Below are 26,867 nucleotides of genomic sequence, written 5' to 3'. Positions count from 1 at the left end.
CAAACCAGTCAATCCTAAAGGAAATCAACCCTGAATATTCACTGGAAGGACTGATGCTGAAGCTGAAGCTCCAATACTTTGGCCACCTAATGCGAAGAGCCGACTCATTAGAAAAGACCTTGATGCTGGGAAAGATTGAAGGTGGGAGAAGGGGGTGACAGGACAAGATGATTGGATAGTATCATCGACTCAATGGACATGAGTTTGAGCAAACTCCAGGAGATGGTGAAGGACAGGGGAGACTGGCATGCTGTAGTCCATGGGGTCTCAAAGAGTCAGACACAACTGAGCGAATGGACAGCAACAGCCACTTGGGAAGCCCCAGAGGAAGAAAGATTTCCTACAAAGGGTGGCAGTCATCTGCCTGGAAGCAGGGAGTTACACCACGTGCCTTCCTGAGGTCCCTCTCAGGGGAAGGTTGTGTTTCTTTAAGAGCACTTTAATGGGCCAAGCTTGTTCTCCGGGGCTCTTTAACAAAGTGGTGATAAGAGTTTAATGTGCTGATTGCTCTGGAACCTATTCTGAAAAGAAAATACACAGTTCAGTGCACAGTACCTAGGGACATGAAGTGAGATTTTCCAAAAACTGGGCCTGCTTCTTCTTTAAAGTCCTATTACCTCATACTGTTTGCTATGCAAGTCCATAAAATGGTATCCTGGTACATTTTTTCTTTTCATTTTATTACTAGAGATCTGGTGTCTTTCCTATTTGGAAAATTATTTATTGAGGAAAGAAATATCAACCTCTGTAAACACACATATTGCTCTTTCTATTTATAAGAAATATTTGAAATGGAGAGAAGGTTCCTGCCTTCACAAGGACTTTTTCTTGTTGGCACTCACCGGAGAGACAACGCAGGGAAACAAACAGAACAGGCACAGGCCTGGGTATTGGCAACCCTGGACCGAGGGCTGAGCCCCACTGTGCAAAGCTGGGCAACCACAGCTGACCGCCAGCCCCCTTCCCTGTCTGTTTCACCCCCTGGTCCTTAGTCTCCTTATTCTGTTCAGCGCTAAGACCCTGTGCTAACTCTCTTCTCTGAACTTTGAGCACTGACCATAAGCATTCTCACCCCCAGCCCTTCATGGGTGACTTAGAGAGGGGAGCTGAGGAAGAAGCAAGGGTGGCAGGCCCATGCCCACATCCCAGGCCACCACGAACAAGCAGGAAGGGTTCAGGCCTTGTCGTGGGGGCTGTTGCTTTTCCCACCTTGAGTTCACCTCCTCTTCTTCTCTATTAGACAAAGAACCTCGTTCACTCTCAGTCCGTGTGGTCTGAGAGGGCTGACTTGCCTCAGCTCCATGGCAGGTGTGAGGCCCAGGCTTCAGCCAACAAGCCCGTCTCAAGCAGCTGGCCACAATGACTGGTGTGGGAAGGGCACTGGACCCAAGACCGCCAACGACAGTGAGACCCAGGACTTTGGTGGAATCAGCTGGAAGAAGAGCACACTGTCGCCAGGGTTACTTGGGAGGTGGGACCTGGAGCTGTGGGTGGCCGATTTATCAGAGCTAGGGGGAATCTGCCCCAGACTGGAGGCACAGGAAAACAGAGCTAAGAGATGGCTACAGACTGGATTCTGATCATATCACTTGTGTCCCTAAGATGAGTATTAATCCTGATGTTTCCGTTATGAGTCAAGAAATTTCCGTTTTGGTCGAAACAGTTTGAGTCAAGTTTCTGTGATTTGCAATTGAAAGAGTCCTGACAAATACGCCTACAAATATGTGACATTTCTTGCATCTTGGGCAGTTCATATGGCTTTAGTTTAGATTTGGAAATAGGATCAGGAATGTTTGTTTGGAGCTAGTTCACCCTCCTACTCAGCGCAGGAATCTCCTGTATGGATAGAAGATCCATTTGGGTTTTTGGTTAAATACCAATGTATCAGAGGGGTCACTTTCTATAGAAGTCTGTTCAGCTTCTTTGATTTATCAAACCATTGAAAAGGTTTTCTTTTGTTGGACCCAAATCTACACCTGTGAAACTGCTATCAGTGCTTCGTTTCTGGAGGAATACAGATAGAGGCTGCTCCCAGACTGGCCTCCATCCTTCTTTCCACACCCCTATCCCTTCTCAAACCCAGCAGGGTCCCTGACTTCCGTAACTCAGGTTTCCATCAGAAAATCATGAGTTGTGACTTCTATGCTTGACTCTATCACCGATACCTTGTTTGGTTTTGATTCCTTCTGTCCCTGAGTTTAACAATGTTTAATAATAACATTTAATCATGCTTAATAAAGTTTCTTGCCTTTCTGATCTTTTCTTCACAATTCCTACTGCTACACCATGGGTTATGCCCTTATTTCTTCAGGTCTGACTGTATCAGTAATATAGCATGGTCTTTTTTTCCTCCCCTCTCATTCCAGAATAATCTCTTTAAAATGCAGTGTAGATTGATTGTGAAAGTGAAAGTCACTCAGTCGCGTCCGACTCTTTGTGAGCCCATGGACTATACAGTCCATGGAATTCTCTAGGCCAGAATACTGGAGTGGGTAGCCTATCCATTCTCTGTGGATCTTCCCTACCCAGGAATCGAACCAGGGTCTCCTGCATTGCAGGTGGATCCTTTACCAACTGAGCTATCAGGGAAGCCCTGTAGCTTGATTGCACCCTCCCCCAAAGTCTAAACTATCCTTCTTTTGTTTATTTTGTTTTTAAAAATTGTATTATTTATTTGCTTTTGGCTGTGCAGTGTCTTCGTTGCTGCGTGGGGCTTTTCTCTGGCTGTGGAGAAGGAGGGCTACTCTCTAGCTGCCATGCACAGGCTTCTCTTGTGGTGGACCACAGGCTCCAGGGCACACGGGTTCAGCATTTGCGGCACTCGGGCTCTAGAGCACAGGCTCAGTAGTTGTGGCGCATGGGCTTCGTTGCTCAGAGGCATGTGCTGTCTTCCTGGATCAGGGATGGAACCCATGCTTCTGCATTGGCAGGTAGGTTCTTTACCACTGAGCCACGAGAGAAGCCCCCCTTCTATTGTTTATTGAGTTAACTAGCGCCGACATTCAAGGCCCTCTGTGTCTGTCTTCCCTCCCTCCTCAACTTTTCTAATTGTAATTCCTTCCATGCCCATATGCTTTACATTCTGGTAAGAGTTACCTGCCCAACCTAGGCTTGCTAATCACTGTCCCATAGGCATGCCTTGGTCCCAAACCTCTTCAGTCCCTAGTCGTCCCCTTCTCTATTGATTAAGGTTGGTCTTTCATACCTAACTCAAATCCTCCTTGCCTCACCAGTTTAGAATGACCCCTGATGCACCGACTGCAAACACCACTAAGCTGGCACTTAGTCACACACTACTTTCTCAGCCTCAACTCATCACATGGTCTACATCAGCTTCCCACTCCTCACCCCTTTCCCACTGCTGGAAGAAGGCTCCCCTACCCCTCCCATGCTGTCTCTGCCCAGGGAAGCTCTCCTGCCCCTACTCCCTTCCCTGCCCTCCCCACCCAATTCTGCTCCATTTCCCCTCCCCTCTGCAGTCCCTAGTCATGGAGGGACTCAGATTAGCCCCTCCACACCTTGAGCTGTCTCTCTTTATTTTGAATTAGGTGTCTCTCCCAGACAATTTAAAATATACAAGATCACAAATACACAAAACCAGAGCTTGACTGGGCAGGGCTCCCCTATCACCCCAGGAAGGAGCAAAGGACTGACTTTGCTGTGTACCCACTTCACTCAGGGGGTGCAGGGGTGTTTTCCAATTCTTTGGACATGAATTGTGGTTACATGCTGGGCTTCTTTCTTGAAGTGGAGGAAAGAAGTGCAACCGTTCAGTCCCACCTGGTCGTCCTCGGTTTTGGAAGCAGAGGGATGAGCCAGGTGTGGGGTAGCAGGGCCCTCTCCCCGCTGCCTGGCTTGGGTGGGCATCTGGGGCTCTGATTTGCCTCCTTTCTCTCCCTCTGTTCCCCTCCCATGGAAGTCTAGCTGCAGGCTTCCCTCTAAGCCCGGGCAACCCCGTCTAAAGAAGGGGAGGCTGTGGTCACTCACCCATGTAGAAGTACTCTGGGGACTTGTCCTCCGAGGAGAAATCCTTCATGGAGCCTCCAAACCGAAACCATAGTCCAAAAGCAATGACAGCAGATCCTGCCAGCTGAAATTACCAACAGACTGTGTTGACAAGGGAGGGGAACATGTGTGTGTGAGCTGGCAGAGCAGCCCGTGAAAATCCAGCTGGACCCCTCTTCATGTTTCATACAGTGGGGGTGGAATGATGTGCTCCGAGTCCCCACCCCCACCCCAGGTCCCCGATGGGATGTTAAAGCTGGGCTCTCCTGATTCCAAGCTCAGAGTTTCTCCCGTTCTGTCAGGCTGCCCTGCCACTATGGGGCAGGCACAGCCTAGCTCAGGATGCCTCTCAAAAAGAGTTCCCACAACAATCCCCCTGGAAGCTATCTGCTCCTTGTCCTATTGTTCCCTGCTGGGTACTCTGGACTTCCTCACCAGCACCACAGAGAGAGGTCACCAAGAGCAAGATGAACTCCCAGACCTGGGGGAAACCCACTTTTCTAAACAGAAGAAAACACACCAACCTCAGAACCCACCCACACCTCCTGAGTGCACAGTGCCCAGTTAGAAAGCTGCTTTAGAAGCGTCTAGAACCTGTCCTGCCCCCAAGGCCACCATGGTCACTGCACTGCCCTGCCTGAGGATGGTTTTGCAGGAGGGGAACTGGCCGGGGTTTTTTTTGTTTCTTTCTTTCTTTTTTTTTTTTGGTTGCTATTTTGGGTTTCCATGGAAAGCAAGAAAGGAAAAAATAATTTTCTGAAAAAGCCTGGTCTGTGTGTTGTGAGGCTCATGGAGAGGCTGAGTGGCTGGCACAGGCAGTGGCTGGGCAGGCTGGCGGCTTCTGGACTCATTGCCTGCCTCTCTGCTGCTGTGAGGGCTTCTGTGAGGCTCTGCACTGGCTCTGAACGCCTTCCCTACCACTGCAGGGCTGTCCCAGCAGGCTCCCGCCATGGCATCCTCTCTCTCCACAACCATCTCGAATTTGATTATATCAGTTCAACAGTTACTCACTGGCACCTTCTGGACTCAAAGCACCACAGGAAAGTGAGCAGAGATGTAAAAAGAGCCCTCTGGTTCAGCCAATCCATCCGGTTAGAACTGGGCTTGCCTAAGCTATCCCCGAACCACTAGTTCAGAGGCTGCCCTGGCCCCAGTAGGGAAGAGCAGACACGGAGGCTGGCGACAAGGAGACTGAAGCATGAAAGTCAGAGACGTAGAGGTTTAATAAGGAAAACGATGTCAAAGTTGGGGTCAGAGCCCTGTGTATACAGGATCCTTCTTTGGGTATCTGTGAAGGGCTGGGGCTCTCCGACTGCATTTATATGAAGAGTTTATCTCTTTTCATTCTTTATTCCCCCAAGGCCCATTCCCTTGGTGGCCAGCTTCTTCAGTAGAGGAGCATGATGTCTGCAGGAGGAACTGGAGGCACAGAGTTCTACCAGCGGACTCTCTGAGGTGGAACAACTAAAAGTTTCCAGTACTTAGAGGAAAGCACTAATTGGATAATGTGAGGGACAGCTAAAGGAACTGGGCTGCTCGACCAGCTTTAAAAGATTTTTGCAGTTTAAAAAACATTAGCAAGGCATGGAAAAATATTTAAAGAAGTACTGTTAAAACATTAAGGATATTTTTTTTGAAAGGTAAAATTACAGGTGACTTTTCTCTTTGCACGATCCTCTCAAAGTTTTGTGGGTGAAGCAGGTATATTATAAGCCTAAAGGCCTGATATGGTAGTTCATCTCATCAATCCAAATAAAGTGGGGTGAGTTTTCTTGGGCTGGGCTTTAGTTTGGGAGGAAATTGGCTTTGAAGGTCATTACTGTTTCTCGTACAGGGAAGAGAGTGATGTCCTTTGGGACAGCCCTGTCCTCGGGGTGCTGCCTGGATGGCTGTGTCCAGTAGAACCTCACAGGCAGCCCTGCCCGCCCCGCCTCTGCAGCCACTCGGTGGAAAGAGTTTCCAAACACAAAGCGAAAATCTATTGACAGAGGCATCAGGCCAAGGCTTGCAGCCACCGAGCAGACGGTGGAGGAGGTGACTGGTCCCAGGGACACCGTACCACGAGGCCACATTTTTGGCATCTCTGTACACAGGCTCTAATTTATAGCCGTCTGGGATCATCCTCCCAGACGGAATACATTTGTCCGCTTCTGGCACAGATGTGTCTGATGCATAATGGAAAATTAAAAGAGAGGTTGCAATTTAAAGCCCCAGGGCCAATAAGGAAAAAAATCTGAGCGTGCTCATCCACGGCCCCCCACCCCCAACCCCAAACCTAGGGTTTCCTGCTGGGTCCAGGAAACCGTGGGGGAGCTGGGTGTCGTCACTGTGGAGGGAATCCTCCCAGCATGCCGCCAGGTTGGGAACACTGTGGGTGTGGACCAGGTCAAGTCCGAGGCTGCCGCAGATGACAGCCATGCCTGCTTTGGAAAGTGGTATCAGCTGAGATGACATAGTCCTTTGGTCCTTTATAACTCACCATTCTTGTAAGACTCTTAAAATACTCTATGTTCACGGGGCTTTGGTTGATCTACCACACACCTGAAGTTGCATGAAAATAATTCCCATCAAGTTCAGTGCAGTCAGGGACAAAATGAGCAAGTCTAGGGTCAGTAAGACCCATTGCTCTGTGCCCCCCAAGAGCAAGACGTCTCACTGAGTGAGCTTCTAGGCATATACTTTAACCCTCCTAGACAAACCCGCCACCCTTCGTACAATGCCCCCATCCTCAGTCTGTCCTTTGCATTCAGTCACAACCCTGCACCTCAGCCAACATGGGAACAAAGGCTGCCCAGCCATGCTGCTTTCCTTCTCACGACGCTGCTGCCCTCATCTCCTTTCCTTTCTACATATCTTTCGAAGGTAACTATGGTCCTGACGGATACTAGGCTAAGCATCAAAGAAGCAACAATGAAGAAGACAGTCTGGCTTCCAGGGGGTGCTGGTGGTAAAGAATCTGCTTGCCAGTGCAGGAGACGTGGGTTTGACCCCTGGGTCAGGAAGAAGATCCTTTTGCAGGAGGGCAACCCAATCCAGTATTCCTACCTGAAGAATCCCATGGACAGAGGAGCCTGGCAGGCCATGGTCCATAGGGTCACAAAGAGTCAGACATGACTGAAGTGACTTAACGCACACGCACAGGCTGACATGGAAGATAATCCCATAAGCTAATAAACGTCACAGGACGCAGGAAGTGTGCTCCATGGGACGGCATCACCACCCAGGGATTAGACCAAACTATGACGACCGGCTGTCAGCAGAAGACATTCCATTTTGATTTACATCTAGAAGAATGAGTTAGAGGAGCAGGGAGGGATGGCAGGAAGAGGGAACCGCGTGGGTAAGGGCTGTGCTTCCTTATGTGGAACCCTGTGCTGGGGAGAGAGAAGCATCTGGGGGAAGTCAGAGTCTGGAGCTTGAAACTGGATTTACAGCACGTGGCTCATGGCTTCTGCTAAGCTTGCTACCATTGTGGAAAGCCCAGGGCAGGGTCTTGAGGGGAGGAGGAGGTGGAAGCCTTCACTTTGATGGGGACGAGTGCTGTGTGATGTCAGACAGTGAGGAGCCACAGGTAACGACCTGATTGGCTGGAGACCAGATTGGGGCTGCTACAGGATGGATGCGGTGATGGGCAAGGACCATGAAGGATCCTCTGTATCAACCAGAGAACTTTGCTGAGAGCTGCTCTGCATCCAGGACCGGTACCACTCCCTGTGCCTTTGGAACAACTGACATTAGGAACATTGTTTTTCCAGGAATGGACTTTTTCATGCAACAGCATGAGTAGGGCTTCGATGTTAATCATTTAATAAGTATTTATTGAACATCTATTGTGAGCCAGGAGGCAAAGATTCACAGATAAGGAAGATCTAGTTCCTTCTCCAGAGGATCTCAGGGGCTTGTGAGAAGCTGATCTCTGTGGCCCAAGAGAGACTCTTAACGCTGTGGACAAGAATTCCATCAGAGAACCAGCCCCTGAGAAGACACCGGATGTCATCTTTCCTTGTGTCACCATTTCTTTTCTGAGTACCAGTTGCGCATTAAGAACTCAGAATGTTATGCAACAAGATTTTGAGGGCAAAAGTGTGTGCACTAGTTAAAGAGAGGACAGAAATAAAATAGAGAAGATAGAAGTGAAAGAGACAGACAATGACATATACATCCTCGCCATTAGATCGGGGGTCACCCGGTACAGTTGCATTGTGCATTTTCATGGACAAGTTATTTCAGCAGCTAACTATATTCTGTAGAGTCCGCAGGACAAAGTTGCAAACTGTAAGCATATGTCTGTGGAGAAATTGTGTGTTTTAAAACTAAAGTAGCAGGGGATAGGACTACAGATTTGATTAGAAAATTTTTAATGCAAAGTGGATGGACAAAAAGTTTTCTTTTAAGTAATGCCCATCTGCCAGAAACAAGCCATTTAACATGAAGCAAAGCTTGTTAGTGGATTTCAACTGTATTGTACTGTATTTATTTCCACTTTCCTGTGATTGTTGATGAAAGGTTCTATCTTGAGGATATATATTTTTACTTCAGAAATTATTTTTTCATGAATCAAAAACATGGTTCTTAGGAAGGCACTAATTGAAGGGAAGGGCAGTGCTGAGACAGAAAAATGCAAATATTACTCCCCAGGGCAGTGCTGAGACAGAAAAATGCAAATATTACTCCCCAGGCCTGGGTCCTCCATTTTGCTCAGCTCCCCCCGACCCCCACCCCCACCTCCAGCAGAAGGTAGCCATGCTGACCACAAAGAGCAAATACATGCTACTCTGTTATCTGATGACTAAACTCTCCAGATAAAAAGCATCACTTAGGGGTGTTCTCAGACAGTTGATGTACTTTTCCCTAGATAGGTGTGTGTGCTTAGTCATTCAGTTGTGTCCAACTCTTTGTGACCCCATGGACTGTAGCCCACCAGCCTCCTCTGTCCATGGGATTCTCCAGGCAAGAATACTGGAGTGGGTTGCCATGCCCTCCTCCAGGGGATTTTCCCAAACCTGGGATGGAACCCAGGTCTCCTGCATTGCAGGATGATTCTTTACTGTCTGAGCCACCAGGGAAGCCCAAGAACACTGGAGTGGTTATCCTATCCTTCTCCAGGGGATCTTCCCAACCCAGGAATTGAACCAGGGTCTCCTGCATTGCAGGCAGATTCTTTACCAGCTGAGCTACCAGGGAAGCCCCTAGATGGGAGACACAGTAAATTGTCCTCAGATGCTCTCTCTAGTCACACACAATTCCTTCTCTCACCTGGGGACCCTGCTTTTGCTATTTCCTTCACTCCACCTGGCTCACAGCTTTCAGCTTTGACCTCACTTCCTCTCGGAAGCTTACCCTGGCCAACGTATGTGCCTTCCTCCATGTCTTATATAACCATTTCTGTTTAAATATTTTTGTAACTTAAAGAAAATTAAGGCCTGAGCTGTGTGAGGGCAAGCACAGGGTCTACACTGCTGTGTTCCAAGCTCCTAACCCCTCTCCCTTTAACAACCAGTTCCAAACAGACATCTGTTGAGTGAATGAATGGAGGGCCTTCTTCACAAAGGTGTCATTTAGGCTGTGCTGTGGACTGAATTGTGTCTCCCCCTAATTCATACATCACTGAAGTCCTAACTGGACCTCACTGTGATGGTGTTTGGAGGTGGGGCCTTTGGGAGGTGATAGGTTAGATGAGGACATGAGGTGGGGATTCCCTATAAGAGACATCAGAGCCCTCTCCTTGCCATGGAGGACGCAGGGAGAGGCAGCCGTCTGCAAGACAGGAAGAAAGCTTTCATCAGGAACTGAACTGGCAGATACCTTGAACTTGACTTTCCAGCCTCCAGAACTATGAGAAATAAATTCCTGTTGTTTAAGCCACTCAATCTATAGTTTTTTTTTCTTTATGGTGACCTGACCTAAGACAGGTTGATAGGAGCAACTGTGAACAACCTCCTTCACAGCCCTCCAAGGGAATACTTTGAAAGTACTAATTTTAAATTCATCTGCATCTGGGAAACACAGGGCGGACACCTCAGATGGCACTGCGTGAAGACACTGTTGAGTCAACTCAGCATAACACTTGCCCACAGAAAAATAATTAGAGCAGCTAGTATCAGTTCTGTGTCTTTCCAGCCTGTAAGGATGCGTGCCAGGCATCAGGCATGCACACAAAGAATAAATCTATATACACCTTTTACAGGCAGAACATATGAAGACTTAACACAATCATGGCAACACACACACACAATGCCCTTAAAGGAAAGAATAAACAAAATGAATTCTGTATTTCTAGCTCTTCCAGGGTGAATGCCATTGTGTATATACATACCCAACTCGCTGGCAATTTTATTTTTCGGGATGACGTCACACAAAGCGGAAAATGACACTTCAACCCTAGAGACTTCATTAAAAGCTTTTAAGCTAATACTTGCTCTTGGAGGCAATTCTCAGCCCAGATGGAATCATGTAATGAACACTCATAATTCTTCATCTGATTGCAAACCACATTAGGAAACCATAAGGGTAATGGAGTTTCATCCTTTTAGCAGGCAAAAGTCAGAAGCACATTTGCTCCAGAGGATGACAGTAGTTTTCTCAAAGAGGAAAGCCAGCTCCCAAGATTTTCATCCTACTATGCAGTGAAAGCAAGGCAAGGATTCAGATGGCACTTTCTCAAAATGAAGGATTTTGTCAGAAGAAATTCAAGAGCCAAATACCATATGACATCCAGGCGAAACCACCTTGGAGGAAGGCTGGTGTCCTTGCTTCCACATCAGGACCAGGTGAGCTGGAACTGGATGCAGGATTGTGGCAGCGGATGAAGACATGGCTGTTAGCTTGGAAATGCATGGCTGTCAGTCTGGAAATACACTGGTTAGATCCCAGTGTTTCTGATTTCCCACATTAGTTTCCTTATAACGATTTCCTGAGAGCAAGTTCATGCTAAGAAATTCCTGAAAGACTTCCTCAGGTAAGGATAGATTTTAAAATCAATGCTCAATTCTCGGTACCATGGAAGGATATCTGTGTGTGCTTAGGCACTCAGTCGTGTCCTACTGTTTGCGACCCCACGGACTGTAGCCTGCCAGGCCCCGCTGTCCATGGAATTCTCCAGGCAAGAATACTGGAGTGGGTTGTCATTCCCTTCTCCAGGGAATCTTTATGACCCAGGGATTGAACCTGGGTCTCCTGTGTAGCAGGCAGATTTTTTACCATCTGGGCCACCAGGAAAGCCCATTAGAAGGATTCTGCCATCCAAACTGCGACAGATTGGGACGTTATCTGTCTATCTAGAATGACAATCAGGCGATATATTTGTGTTAAACACACCTTCTTCTGTTTGTTTAGGTTGTTATAGGGTTAACTGGTATGGATCAACTGACATTGCTGAGGTTGGGGGGATGCTTTGCACAAAAGAACTGGGGAGACACTAAATTCAGGGGAGGAAGTTGAGCCAGGATGAAAAGCTTCCTCTGAATGATAAAGCAGGTAACTTAAATACAGATAGGCAAAGTGTCTGTGTTTATTCAGTGGTTGTATATACTGCATTTTTCTAAAGAAGTACAAGAGAAAGGAGAAGAGAGATCTGTAAGAATTAGGAGACAGATGATGGTTATATGGTTTTCTTCACACATTAAAACAAATGCCACAGACTACTGGCTAATGATTCCAATGAGCAGATGGCTTTATCAAATGAAAATCAAGTACAGCTAAAGTAAAACCCAACCTACCAAGCTAGCAAATTGATTTAAACCCAATGTCCGTCTCACATGACCTGGAGGACCAGCTCCAGGAGGACAAAAGTGGTCTTTTGGATGTTGTCTGAACCTCCTAGCAGCATCTAGCTGGCTTCATCCCAGGCTTGCCTCTGAGTAAACATGTGACATCTCATCTGTATGCAACTTTACACAAGCAAATTGAATATTTGCTTATTGAATATTTCACAACTGGAATATAAAACATTACTTATTTTATGGCCTAATATTTTACAAGGTAGTCTGAGAGAACTACTTTTGAGCGGATAGACAGGTTTCTTGACTATCAACCAATAATATCAATCTTCGCCCAGTTTTAGTTGTTACAGAAAGACAATGGGAGGGGAGAAAAACTGTTTCAGGTAAAACTCACATTAGATTGGAACAAGACAAAACACTTTTTTAGTTACAAAGTTAGCTTGAATGGAACCCAGTAGGAATCATGAGTCTTGTATTCTAGAGAGATTTTTCTTAACAGCTATTTAACCAGAAATTATTTGGGGTCAGGAAGGCAGACAGCACGAGGCCATTACAGGGGGCTAGACAGATACAGCTAGGGCAAGGACAGGCCACATGGGCTTCCTGGAGGAGTGGCAGCAGCTTCAGGCCCTGTCCCTGCCCCACTGGGGGCTCTGTTGTCTCCCCCCATTCCCTTGGCCTAGTTTATAAGCTGACGCTTTCCCAATCACAATTACAACAGAGAGGACAGGGCTTGGCACACACTTTGGAACATTCGTCAACTGCTCTTGTAGAGAACTTCACCTCTTCTGAGCTGTCAGACTGAATATTGATGCACTTGGACAGGTTAGTAATAACAACATCCACTTGTATATGCTGGGTTGTCGAGGAGCTGCAGCAGATAAAAATGGGGGTTCTAGGCATCCTGGGTTTGAATCAAGCTCTGTCACTTACTAGTCCTGTGACCTCAGGCAAGTCTCTTAACCTCTCTAATCCTCAGCTTCCTCAGCTGCAAAGTGGAGGTAATAATAGTGCCTCCCTGAGAGAATTAAATGACTTCATCTTACTCACTTAGAACAGTGAGTGCCAGCACTTATGATTATTATGGAGGTAGACTGACTAATGTTACATTCAAACTGAAAACTTAATCCTACTCAAGATAGGAAATACTGTGGCCATGATTCTAATGACTTAGACCTCTGCTGTCTTCTTCTACTAATTTTTACTTTAGCTCTCTCTGTAATAGATGGGAGTTTTCTAAACCTCTACACTAAGTATGTCACGGCCCCTTTCCAGAAGCTATGTTCCCCCTCTCTCTTTAGTTTAGTTAAGATACAATAGAGAAAAGCAGGAGAAGATGACTTATGAGAGAAAGAATAAATTAGGCTCCTGCTGCTGCTGCTGCTAAGTCGCTTCAGTCGTGTCCGACTCTGTGCAACCCCATAGACGGCAGCCCACCAGGCTCCCCCGTCCCTGGGATTCTCCAGGCAAGAACACTGGAGTGGGTTGCCATTGCCTTCTCCGAAATTAGGCTAGAGGAATCCAATAGAACTTTCTCACGTGATGTAAATATAAATGTTCTGCTGTCCAATACTGCAGCCATTGGTGACCCATTGTCATTGAGCACTTGAGATGTGGCTAGTGTGACTGAGAAGCTGAATATTAAATTCCTTTTAATACTGGTTAATTTAAATGTGAAAAGCCACATGTGGTTAGTAGCACAGCCACCATATTGGAGAGTGCACAATTAACATGCTCTAGAATTAACATGCTCATCCCAGCTTCAAACTTCTCTCCTTGTCAGTGTGTAGACTTGGAGTGGTTAAGAGGGTAGAAACCACACACAGAAAGCCAGCTCTGCCACTGGTCAGCTCTGAGGCCCTGGAAAAGGCTCTGAACTCTGTCCCTGTCCCCTCATATGTAAACTAGGGGTGACAATAGCTGCTATTTTAGAAGGTCATTGTGAGGATTAAAGAAGTTAACATAGAAAAAATGCATGGGAAAGCAGATATCACCTAGCTTCCATTTATATTTTGTTGTTCAGTTGCTCAGTCGTGTCCAGCTCTTTGCAACCCCCTGGACTGCAGCACGCCAGGCTTCCCTGTCATTTATGTAATGTTTCATATTCTTCAAGTTTTTGCTTACTGAAATTAATTTTACACACAGCCTCTTGATATCAATATATACCCTTTATCAATTCCCATCTTGCTTTTCCTCTGCCTTAAGCTGATCAGAGGTATTCTCAACTTCTCCCTCTTTCTCCCATATGCTAGAGTGTTTTATGCATCTTTTTTGTACCTGCATTTCTGGAATGCATCAACATAATATAATCTCTCTGGTCATAGACTTCACATTTGCCAAGTCTGCAGCATTTATTATACCTTACATTCCATGTGCCTTCATAAGTATGTGTGGTGAAAACAGCATAGAGTTTAAAATCAGAAGACCTGAGTGTGAATCTTGGTTTTGTTCCTCTTTAACTCTTTGATCCTAGACACACCATTTACTGAACCTGCCTTCCAGCTTCCATATCTGTAAAATGGGGGTTACATTATTTCATGGGACTGTTGTGATTCATGATCAAATGGGATCACGTATGTAAGAGCATTTTGTAAGCCAAGGCATCATGTGAACGTTATTCTTGCCCATAAAAAAATTCAAACAGGATAAAAAAAAGCAAGCCAAGGTAACCCCTATTCATATCTGTATGATGCGCTCTCAACCCATCTGGTCATCCCATCTTACCCACTTCTTTCTCAATTCCTTCTCCTTAATTCCCTAGCAAGAATGACATGATGGTTAGTGTCGTGTCACTTGCTCTAGGAGAACAGCCTTGTTGTGATATAAACTGCAGTGGTAAGGTGGGGGTTAGAAGTTATGTTCCTTTTTGTCATGCATGACTGCAGACTCAAAGATACTGCCTTTTCTGAGATAACACAGTGAAATGCCAGGGACAATGGACAGACAACCTTCTGGTAATTGTAGAAACCATCAACCCTCAATGTAAAAGAAAAATCTTAAAAGAATAATGGTAGAGAGGTAACTGGAAAAAGAACTGCCACAAGGAAGCCAGATAAGCAGGCCAAAAGGGAGGACACTCCCTGCTCCATTCAAAAATGAGAGCCACAGGGGCACTTTGATCTCTTAGGGCCACATCTAAACCAGTTCTCAAAATGTGTTTCCTGGACCACCAGCAGCAGCAACATCTGGGGGCTTCTTAGCAATGCAGACCTACTGAATCAGAATATTTGTTTGAACAAGATTCCCTAGTGATCTGTATGCACATTAAAGTGTGAGAGGCACTGATCGTGGGGGTTTCCTATTTCCACCCAGTGGGCCCCGCTTGGTTGCATAGAAGCATGACAGGGACCAAACAAACAGCCGCCAAGCTGGTGTGTATTAACCAGAGCCATGTCAGTGACTGCTGAAGCTCCTCTAGGTGCTGCGGGATGGGAGGAGGAGGAGACCGGCACAGCGCACTCACGCCCCCGAGCAGCAAAGAAAGTAGAGAGATAATAAACTACACTCAAAGGCACACGGGAGTGTGGTTCATTATCCTACTAATAAAATAGGTAACTAATGAGAACCTGCTGTACAGCACAGGGAACTCTACTCAGTGTACTGTGGTGACCTAAATGGGAAGGAAATCCAAAAAGAGGGGATATGTGTATACGTGTAGCTGATTCACTTTGCTGTACAGAAGAAACTAACACAACATTGTCAAGCAACTATACTCCAAGAAAAAGTTAATTTAAAAAAAGGGCTCAATGAAGCACCAAATAAAGGCCTCTTGAGTGTCTCAAGATCAAGGACTGTATCTTAATCATTTCTGAATGCTCAGGACTTGGCAGGGTGCTGGGCACGTGCTAGGTGGTCAGCACATATTTGCTCAGTGACTAATTGCAGGGGAAAGAATCTGTCCTTTTGACTCCAGGCCTTCAATAAGCTACAAGACTCTTGGCACTTTGCCTGATGGGTTGGACTTAGGACACCTGTTTCCCACTTTTCCTTACTTTCACGGATCTCTTAGATTCTGGATTCCACTTTCCTACTTGTCTTCTAGTGTTTAAATCGGATTACCACTAATATCTTGCATTAGTGTTTACTATGCACATGTACCATACTTAATATTTTACATTTATTTACTCTTTCATCTGCACCAAAATCATAGATTGATGTTGGTACTTGATTAAGTCCATTATATAGATAAGAAAAGCCTCAAGGAGGTTAAACAGCTTACTCATCAAGCTTCCCTAGTTAGTAAATACTATGGCCAGGAATAAACTGAATGAGATGCAAGTATCCACTTTCCAGGCTTCGAATCTGTGGATGTGAACGGCCATGCTGCCTAGATCTGGCTGAGGTCTGTAAGACTACTGGGATGATAGCTCTTGCTTCTGCAGGCTGGCCCCTATTACAGGGTCCTTGCCTCTCCCAGCAACACTGGGCGCCCCCGGCATCCACAACAGGGGAGGCTGGCAGCTGGCACTCTCTTCTCATCTTGACAGAAATCAAAAGTGGAGAGCAGGACTTCCCTAGTGGCACAGTGGATAAGAATCTGCCTGCCAATGCGGGGGACACAGGTTTGATCCCTGGGTTGGGAAGATTCCACATGCAGGGCAACTAAGCCTGTGTGCTGCAACTACCGAAGCCCAAGCGCCTAGAGCCTGTGCTCTACAGCAAGAGAAGCCGCCACATAAGAAGCCTGTGCACTGCAACTGAAGAGTAGCCTCTGCTCACCACAACTAGAGAAAAGTCCGCACAAAGCAATGAAGACCCAACACAGTCAAAAAAAAAAATTATAAAAACATTAAAGATTAAAAAAAGCAGAGACCATCCAACAACAGGGCTGAGGAAATTCCTAATCACCTTCTGGGGTGGTCTAACTTAGGGGTGGACCCCAGAGAATACTTTCTTCAGGCTTGTTTTTATTAAACAGTTTTTCTGATAGGTGGTACCTCTGAAGTTACTATTTGAAATAAGTTTGGGAAAGAGGAGGAGGCAACCTCTGTGAGCTTTGGTGGAGTCAAACATCTTTGACTCTCAAGCCCACAAGACACAGCCCTTCTTAAAAGGACCCGTTAGACATCACCAAGTGAAACCCCAAAGCTGCATTAACAACAGTGAGAAGGAAAGGAGAGCAACTTCAAACAAGCCATATATGGCATCGGACTTTCGACAATGAGCGGTCTTGCTTCCTGTTGGTCGGCAGCCCTGAGCAGCTCACACAGCACAATGATAGGAAAATGCTGAACACACAACAAACCAAGGAATAAACAGCGCCCAGGTTTTTTTTTTTTTTCGTTAAACCAACACAAGTGGCTTGTTAGATGGTGGTGTTTTATTTATATTGCTATGCAACAGAGGGAAAAAAATAAAGGTGATTTCAGTGAAATGCATGGAACTATGCCATGCTATCTGATTGTAGTGGCCGAATTTAGACACGACAGATGTTGGGAGGGGTTACGTGTTAGACATCAACCGTGATAACAAATTAAATTAGTGGGGTTTGGGGCTAGGCTTTACTTTTGTTTTGTTAAAATTCAAGGGTGAACAGAGTCAGCAGCCCTTGGCCAGGCTCTGGTGGGATCTAGTTGAATGTTTATAAAATCAGGAGCATGACCTAGGGAAACTTTAGCCAAGCAGCCAGAAGGAGGTTGCAAATCCATTTGTCAAATTGAAGATCACAGAATATACCCCACCCCCGCTTGCCTCTGAGCCTGCCTTCTGGTGAGTTCCTGACAGGAAAGGAAGTGCTGTCACCCAGGGGGGACCTCAGACGGGCAGACACATGAGCATCTAAGAGTGTGTGTAAATATTACGCTTCAAGTCCCGGCAAAAGCCAGTCCTTCCAGGAAAATTCTCCCCTGCTCTCTCCCCCTTCCCCAAACTTCCCACAAGTTCTCCAGCCAGGAAAAAACAACATAAGAAGCTAGGGTGGGGCTTTTCTGCAGTCAGGTTCCCTTGGTTACAGTGAAGGTAGGTACTTAGACTATGTATCCCAAACAATCGCTTTCCTCTAAATCATTAGGCACTTGTTTCAAGCCCCCCCATTCCCTTCAGTTGTACAGGTATAGACATGGGAGAGCCGCCCGTCCCTGGTCCCCATTCCTCGTGGAACTGAGAGTGAGCAAGGCCCCGCTTCCCCTCCTGGGCCCAATCTGTGCAAAGAATCCATCGACAGGTAATAAGTAGAAAGAGTCCTCCAGATAAAGTTGACAGTTGATTATCTGTGCAAATAAGCGAAGGCCATGTATATCAAGTTCTCTAGATTCATTAATTCTTTCTATGGGTGCATTCTGTGTGCTGAGTACTATTAGGCACTAAAGATATATTTGTGATCAAGGCAGAAAAAAATTTTATGCTCTCAGAATATTCTAAGTTCTAGTGGGGGAAATCCACAAGTACAAACTGAGAAGCTAATGTGTAAATGAAGACAAGCCGCAAGCTCCTTGGCAGCAAACATACACACTCTTCCCAGATATTAAGGGACTCTGGGGAAAGAGGGCTAACTTTCATTAATGCTTTCTGTGTGCCAGGCACTTAATAATAATTTAAAAAAATTGAGCACTTACTGTATACTGGGCTCGTGGGAAGGCGAAATCAAATACTTTATGCCTTTCCTTTTAATCCTCTCAGCAACTCTTGCCCCAATTGTTCAGCTGAGAAAACAAGGCTAGAAATAAGAATAACTTGCTCGAGCACACTCTGCTTGGGTCTCTGCGCTTGAACCTGATCCCTTTGTCAGACGGCACTCTCACTCTTGCTGTCCTTCTGCTGGGGATGGTGGTGGTGTATCAGCCCCTCACCCTCATCCACCTCCAGTCTGCCAGTCCTTCTAAATTCAGTTTAAACATCACCTTCTTCAGGAGAACTGTTTCACCTCATCACTAATGCTATGGATGTTTAAAAAAATTGCTTACTTATTTATTTATTGTGTGTGTGTTTCTATTTATTTATTTGACTGTGTGGAATATGGGATCTTAGTTCCCTGACCAGGGATCAAATTCGTGTCCTGCAAGACCCTGCATTGGAAGCATGGAGTCTTAACCACTGGACCACCAGGGAAGTCCCTCCTGTGAACTCCTTAATTAGATAAGATATATAAAAGGCCATGCCTAACCCTAGTGGCTAACACATGGTAGGCATTCAAGCATTGCTTGTTCCTACCTCCCTTCCTTCCTGTGTCAGAGGTGTGAAATTAGTCACTTGATTATACGCTGTTGTGTTTGTTGTTGCTCTATATGCCTTGGTCATTTCCTCAACTAGATTAGCAGCTCAGGGCACAGTATTTTTATTTACAAATATATATGTGTGGTTGTGTGTGCATATAGATATTTATATTTATATATATGCTGTTTTTACAAGTCTCATGTAATGATGGTTTAACAGAATGGTTCTCAAACTTGAACATGCATCAGCATTTCCTGGACTTGTTTAAAAAGATTGCTGGGTCTCTCCTCCAGAATTTCTGATTCAGCAGGACTGTGATGGAACTTAGAATGTGCCTCTCTGACAACTTTCCCGGAGGTGCTCTGGCTCAGGACTCCCTTTGAGAACAGCTGGTTAACTACATGTACCACAGTGCTCAGAAGCATGAAGGCTGAGTTGGAGGCCCACCTCTGCCTCTCATTAGCTGTGTGACCTTGGGAAAGTGGACCTATTTGTGCCTCTGTTTTTCCTTATTTGTATAAATGGGGATAATAATAGTATGCATATCCAGAGTGTTGTGAGGATTAAGTTAATAATGAATGCAATGTGCTTAGCACGGTCCCTGACACAATGAAAATGCTCAATAAATGTTGCCTATTATCCCTGGAAAGGCTGGCATGACATCAAGCACTAAATAAGCTGAACCCAGTCTAAGAATTCCTTCTCAGACTTAGATAAGACCTCTTTTAAGCAGTGAGAGTGTCACTGAAGCATAACACTTATAATTAACAGCTTTGAAATTAAGCCAGACTATTACAAAGCACAACATAAAAGGCCTTTAGGAATGCCCCTCCCCCCACTATGCTGGATGCAAATGACCAAGTGTACAGTAGCCATGTGTATCTTTAAAACTCAGGACTGTCTATGGGGTACCTGCTTCACACCTTACCCTGCTAAAGGATGCTGAGGATGGCCACTTGGCCTCTGAGAGCTTGGAACTGCTGGAGTCACCCAGGCCTCTGGGCTTATGGGTTGGCAGACACCAGTGGAGACCATCCTTCAGTAATTAGTTGGTGTCGCAGATCAAAAGCTCCCCAGAGTAGTCAGGACAGCCACCAACCTCCTCTATCCTAGTTGTTTGAAAGCCCTTGGCCCCCTGCTCCCTCCCAGCTCTAAGAACTTCTTCACCCAAAGCAGGATCTGTATTTTCCTTCAGGGTCTATCTGAGCAGTTAGTGGCTGGCAGTCCCTGGAGGAAGCCCAAGAAGGAATGTGCACAAGAGACAATTCTCAGACCTTGTTTCCCAGTCCTTCAGGGCCTCAGACAGAATAACTAGGAATTCAGGGATGGTCTGGCCTTAATTTTGTTCCAGTAATACGGGAGACAAGGGTCCTGGCCCTATCAGTCAGCGAACCACTAATCCCTGGAATGTTGTTCATTCAATGCAAAGTTGAATGAGATCATCTCTGGGAGCAGTAGTATTTTGCAGAGCCTGCTGGCAGGGTGTTGTGGGGTGGTGCTGCCGCCCCTTGGAAGCCCCTCCCTTCCTCCCATTCCCTTACAGAAGAACACAACCCCTTCCTTCCATCCCAGCGGTACCCTCCCCTAATATTCAGAAAAAGGATGACCCCGCCAATATCACTTCCACTGCTACCCCCGATTTCCCACATAAGCCCACCACAGCCAGGTGCTGTCTTCACACACTCTGGATGGGGCACCACCTCTGGCAGTCCCGGCTCCCTGGCCAGGCCCAGGCTCCAACGGAAAGGCAGAGCGAGAAGGGGGTGTGTGCACTGGAGGGGGTGGGGGTGGGGGTGATGGTGCGGGGTGCGGGAGAGAATCTGGAGGTAAGGAGAGGCTGGTGTCCCCGCATCTGGTGTCATCAGGCTCCAGATGAAAAGCAAGGCAGAGAGGTTCTTCAACGGGAAGAGCCACACGCACGGGGTCTCCCCTCTTCTCACCATTTTTCGTTGCTCGATCTCTCTCTTGGTTCTCTCCCCCTCCATCCCTCTCTCCCACCCCCCACCCCCTTTTGTCTGCCTTTTTCTCACCTCCGGATTTTTGAACACCCAGCCTTCAGGAGCCGGGATCGGACGCCGCAGCGGTCAGCTCCCTGGGGACCCCAGCCCTGCGCCCCCGCCCGGCCCCCTCCCCTGCCCGGCCCTCTCCGCTCCGGGTCTCACCCAGAAGAGCAGGTTGAAGCCGAGCAGCAGGTACTTGATGCACCGCAGGCCCCCACGAAAGCGCCCCATGCTGCGGCCCCGGCGGCGGGATCCGGAGTCCCCAGGCCCGGGCTCGGAGCGCCGGGAGCCGGCGGGGAGGGGGCGGAGCGCGATGGACCGTGGGCGGGGCCTGCGGCGGGCGGGGCCGGTGGTGGGCGGGGCGGCGGGCGGGGTGGGAGCCCGCACCGGGTGAGAGAGGATCAGGGATGACCCGAAGTCCCTAGGCGGGCGATGGGTGGGGGCGCCGCGGGCCGGCGGTCGAAAGGCCAGAAAGCGGATACCCGGCTCTCCCCTGGAACGAGGAAAGGCTGCCTCCTTCCCTTCCCAGGCCGGGGGACGCGCCCCGCAGGTGCCCGGCTCGCGGTGATTATCGGAGCATCTGCGAGAAAGGAGCGTCCACTGGGAACCCGAGACCCATTTAATCAGCGCTCTGTGCAGACTCATTTGAGGCCTGCGGTGATGGTTGAGAATAAGGACATGGCCCTGGTGGCTATGGAAACCTGGGAAGGTGGCCTCGGGTAGAAGAGATAAGTAGGACCCAAGGCTGCCCAGAAACTATCAGTACCCATCGCGGGACACCCGGCCCGGGGCACCCGGGTCCCCAGTTGTGGTTTCCCAGCGCCTTGCCAGCGCACGCACAGGCCGCGCGGAAGCAGATTCTAGGGGACCCTCCCTCGGCTCCTCCCGCGCTTCTCCAGAACTCTTACCTTAATAGGCAAGAACTGGGAGAAGGCGCGGGATGCGGCTTTGCTGTGTCCAGAAGGCTGTTCCCCGCGCTGCACGGCCTGGCCTGCGGAGGGGAGTCAGACAACCCGGGTCCTGATGGATTCGACCATGGAAACCCTTGGAAAGGAATGCAAAACCTCAGGGATTATTGTGATGTGGTGATGGTAGAAAAGCGGGAGCAGGTTTTGTTTTGCTTTGTTTTATTAATATAAAACCGCTGGTGGGGAAACCAGGCTCCCACTTCCATTGACTAAGTGTCTGCAATATGTGGTGCCAGACAGTACGGCGGGGGCGACAAGAAAGTGTGAAATCCAGGGAGCCTATGCATTAATTCAGTAAAACTCCAAGTGCCTCTTACAGACCAAGGATGGTAGCAAAGCCTCAGGGACTCGACAATGAGAAGACAGCCAGGCCTGGCGCGATGACGCTGGTGGTAGAGACAGATCTGTGAACCAATAGTTATAGCAAGACGAGGGCAAGGCTTTGGTAGGCACCTCCTGGCCTCCTGGCATCGGGCAGGGAAGGCATTGCTGGGGAGAGTGGGCCTGAGCAGGTCCTGAATGAGTCTGAATAGAGAGGAAGAGCAGATGGGGCAGCTTGGGCAAAAGTACAGGCTGGACAGGCAAGGGCCTTCTGTGGGGACTGTGAGAAGTGAGGGAGCACAAACGGAGCAGGGGGAGGTGAGAGGGGATGGTGCTAGGGCGCAGCTTTCAGTCAGTTCCCCAAAGTGCAAAACTACGCTGGAGTCTCCGTTTCCTCATCTGCAATATGGAGATAATAGTACACACCTCATAGAGTTGTGAAGATTAATAAGTTAATATTTGTAAAGTGCCTAGAACAATGCATGGCACAGAGTAAGAACTGTAAGGGTTAGCTTTTGCTGTGTTTTAGTCTTCCAGTCAGTTTCTACCATTTTTGGTACCAGTCAGTTGCCATCTTTGCCTACCTCTGTGTCTTTGGACATTTGTTTGACTATTTCATGCACTTTACTTATGAAAAGGAATAAAAGGCAGAAAAATGAGTGTGCAGATTCGACTAATAAGTGTAAGCCCAAAATAGTAAAATAGTTAATTAGGTATGCAGAAAGAGGCACATCTCTAGCTTCAGTCAGACAACTTGACATCTCTGATCTATTAAAACAGAAAAATACTAAATTAAAAAATAATGTCTAGTACATAGTAAATATTCAATAAGTCTCTGAAGTAAATGAAAAACAATGATATCATTCTTTATATTGTTGAATATTATGTCTCTAAGTAAGACAAACTACATTTAGAGACTATTCTAGGCTCTTTAGGAAAGAATCTCTATTATAAATCTATTGTTCTTTCGTATTACAATTTTAGTACACATGTATTAGAGACAGATCATTGCCTACTAACATAACAGATACAGATTTTTTTTTTTTTTTTTACAGATACAGATTTTGAGTGTAGACTTCCCCAGTCACTCCCTCCAACAAAGCTGCGTCCTAGGGGAGCTGACTCTTTACAGGACTAGGGCATTCTAACTGGTAACACATGTTCAAGAGTAGATTATTATATGAAAGCAGGGAAACTCCATTAAATAAGGAAGTTAGCCTTTAAACTAGACGTTATGCAAAGCTGGAGACAGAAACTAAGCAAGGGTAAGATGGTTAGATTTCTATTTTTAGTCAAGTTGGGACTATGTGGAGGATGCTTTGAAGTGAAGACTTGAAGCTAATTAAAAGACTATTACAGCAATGCAGGGATTCCCTGGTGGCTCAGTAGTAAAGAATCTGCCTGCAATACAGGAGACAGGGTTCGATCCCTGGATCAGGAAGATCCCCTAGAGAAGGAAATGGCAACTTGCTCCAGTATTCTTCCCTGGGAAATCCCATGGACAGAGGAGCCTAGAGGGCTACAGTCCCTGGGGTCGCTAGAGTCAGACATGACTTAGCAACTAAACCACCACCCATAGCAATTCAGATAAGAAATGAGAACCTGAACCAAGACAGGGGTAGTGGGTCTAGGAAACAGGCTGATTTGAGAGATATTTAGACTTGATGAAAGATTAAGACAGATTGGATATGAGGGGTAGAGGGGAAAGAGAAGGAAGGATGACTGCTGGATTTCTTACTTGGGTAAGTCACCAGACGGATCATGGAATCGTTAACAGAGATAGCAGTTTTAGAAGGTGGAGCAGGTTTGGGGGAGAACGTTACAGACACTGTAGGTGGACTCACCTGTCACCCAATCCTACATCCAGTTTAGAGGATAGGAATGCTAAGAACTTGCTTCCTGGTATCCTTTCCAGCTAGGCATGGTCGTATAACATATTTCTGATTAATGGAATTTATGTGAAAGTCTGTTGGAAGGTTTCTGAAAAACCTGAAATTGTCTTCAAAAAAAGGTTCAGCTATCGCTGGCATTGCTCCCTTCCCTTTTTTCCTGTCTTGAACTAAGACATGATGCCTAGGGCTGTAGAACATTTTGTGACTGTGAGGAAAGGCCAAGAGATTGCAGACTTGCCAGCCAGGAGATCACTGAACTGTGGAACCAACACCAGCAGCCACTTATCTCCAGATGTCTTGTTATGCAAGAAAAATAACCCTCATTTTGTTTGACGCATATATTCTGTTATTTGCGGCTGATGATATTTTAACTGACATAGGGAGATAATACGTTCGTATTTAGATCTGTTGAGTTTTAGATCTGATGGGAATTCCAGATGATGTGGTCCAGGAGACAGATGGAAATATGATTGGGATTCTGGAGAGAGGTTTGGACTGTAAGTTTAGGTTGAAGATTCATCAGCAAATGCTGATAATAGAAGCCAATGTTCTCCAAACTTTTGTCCACACATTCCCTAAAATAATTATGAAAAATTATATCCTTCTTTGCACATTTCTCCCAATATTTTATTATGAATATTTTCAAACATACAAAAAGTTGAAATAATTGAGCTGTAAACACCATATACTCACTGTCTAGATTCTACACTTTGCTTTAGTTACATTACTTACCTCTACATCTATCCATTCATCAACTTATCTTATTTTTTATGGACTTATAGGTAAATTTTAGACATTAATGCACTTTACCTCTAAACTCTTTAGAATGAATAACAGTAAGTAGAGTTCTAATATTTGTTTATACTTTTTAAAGATGAAATTTATCTGAATGGAATGTTCACATTTTAAGCATACCAGTCAATGATTTTTGACAAATATGTTTGCCTTTCTAACTCCAAACCCTGTTAAGGTATAGGATATTACTGTCACCACTAGAAAGTTTCCTTGTACCATTTCCTGGCCAGCCCATGGCCCCATCTCTCTTGGGGAAAACTACTGTTTTAATGTTTTCACTATAGATTAGTTTCTCTTGTTACATAATATCATATAAATAGAATTGTACACTATTTATTCTCATGCATTAAATTGACACATAAGATATGTGTTATAAACTTGAGTGTATGCAAAAGATATCATTATGATGTATTTTAAATATTTTGAAAGAAAATGATCACGTCCCTTATTTTAATGCATTCAGTAGAAACTAGTGTGATCTGCTACCTACCATCATCCAAGTTTTCTTTTTCAGATTTAATATCTGAAATGACAACATGAAATTTTTGATCAAAACTTTCAGATGATGTTCTCTTCAATTTTTAAACATTTATATTTATGAGCAGCTTAATTCAAAATAATTTCTTAAATTGAGGTATAATTAACATGCAACATTAATTTTTGGTGTAAAACATAATGATTTATCATTTATATATTCATCACCTGTTAAAAATATGTGAACAAGCTCCTTGAAAGTTTTACATCTTTCTTTTTTCTTCTTGAACTTGTATTTTATTTCAATGAAATGTAATCCTAAAGCAATGCATTTTTATGCTTGAAAGATTTTTCTTGAATGTTCTTTTATACTTGTCTGAACAAATATTTTTATATGTTTATTAAAAGAGATTAAATGTTTCCTCCTGAGACCATAAAGCTTCAAGTTTTAACTAATTTCTTCTAGACTGAGTATTATTAAAATTATTCTTAGTATACAGTTGACTACAATAACAAATACATCTTAAATAAGCAATCATTAAACATAGAAGTAAAATATTCCTGGAAGTGTATCTGTTAATGAGATTGGTGGGGTTGGGATTTTTTTCTACTAGCTCATGTATCCATGAATGAGAATATTCCTTATTGCTAGAACAACACAGGTCCCAGTGTAAATCTCCTTAATATTTTTTTATTGCTTTGATATTAATGCTGAGAAACTTTGTTTAGATAAATGAGTAGATGAGGATGGAAGGAGTTGTTATAGCAATGCCAATCAACTCTCTAAACCCCTTCTGAATTATATGCCGCAATTTGCATACTGATTTATCATCAAAACTATTTCTAATGATCAATAGCTGACATCTTCATTTAGTGTTTCTTCAATTTTTTTGAAAGCATAGTTGGAACTCTTCTAACTTACAAGAGCATTTGTTGCCCATATTATAGTCATTCACTATATTAATGTCATTGTTAGGGGTCTCAGTACCTACATGAGTTTTTCAAGAGAATTTTATATAAACTCTGGGGAAATGTATTGTGATTAGATTTAGGAGGAGTGAGCAGTAGCTTGTAAGGGAAGACACCTTGATCACAGACATATTCTCAGACAGATCGATTCTAGGAAAGAGTACATATGGAAACTGAGGATCTGGAAATGGATTCTTTAAAAACTATTCGTGTTGGAGTACCCCTGGAAAGATTTCTTATACTGCCAGGATATGCATGCCTGAGACAAAAGGCTGTTTTAGGCCACCAGAATGGATAATATGGCCAGGGAGAATGTGAGAAGGGTTGAGAACAGAAACTTTAGAACAACAGCGTTTTAGGAAGTGGGCTTCCCTGGTGGCTCAGACAGTGAAGAATCTGCCTGCAACGCGAGAGACCCAGGTTCGATCCCTGGGTTGGGAAGATCCCCTAGAGGAGGAAATGGCAACCCATTCCAATATTCTCACCTGGAGTCTATTAGGAGACAAGTACATGGACAAGTACAGAGGAGCCTGGTGGGCTATAGTCCATGGGGTGGGAAAAAGTTGGATA

The 26,867-nt window shown here is 45.6% G+C and overlaps 1 protein-coding gene across 1 annotated transcript in view; it reads right to left on the bottom strand.

Annotated features, from left to right (window-relative positions):
• The window catches only part of TSPAN2 (tetraspanin 2), a 41,086-nt gene extending 19,903 nt beyond the window's left edge, over positions 1-21,183 (bottom strand). Inside the window, exons 1-2 of the mRNA XM_061410449.1 lie at positions 21,041-21,183; positions 3,988-4,090 (exon numbers count right to left, since the gene is read on the bottom strand). Of these exons, the coding sequence (XP_061266433.1) occupies positions 3,988-4,090; positions 21,041-21,109 (172 nt within the window). The 5' untranslated portion in view covers positions 21,110-21,183. The remainder of the gene's footprint in view (positions 1-3,987; positions 4,091-21,040) is intronic.
• Positions 21,184-26,867: the final 5,684 nt, after the last annotated feature.

The sequence above is a fragment of the Bos javanicus genome, chromosome 3 (assembly GCF_032452875.1).
Source record: "Bos javanicus breed banteng chromosome 3, ARS-OSU_banteng_1.0, whole genome shotgun sequence".
Lineage (NCBI taxonomy): Eukaryota > Metazoa > Chordata > Mammalia > Artiodactyla > Bovidae > Bos > Bos javanicus.
Note: the sequence above shows the minus strand (reverse complement) of the source record. Positions and strands in the feature narration are given on the sequence as shown.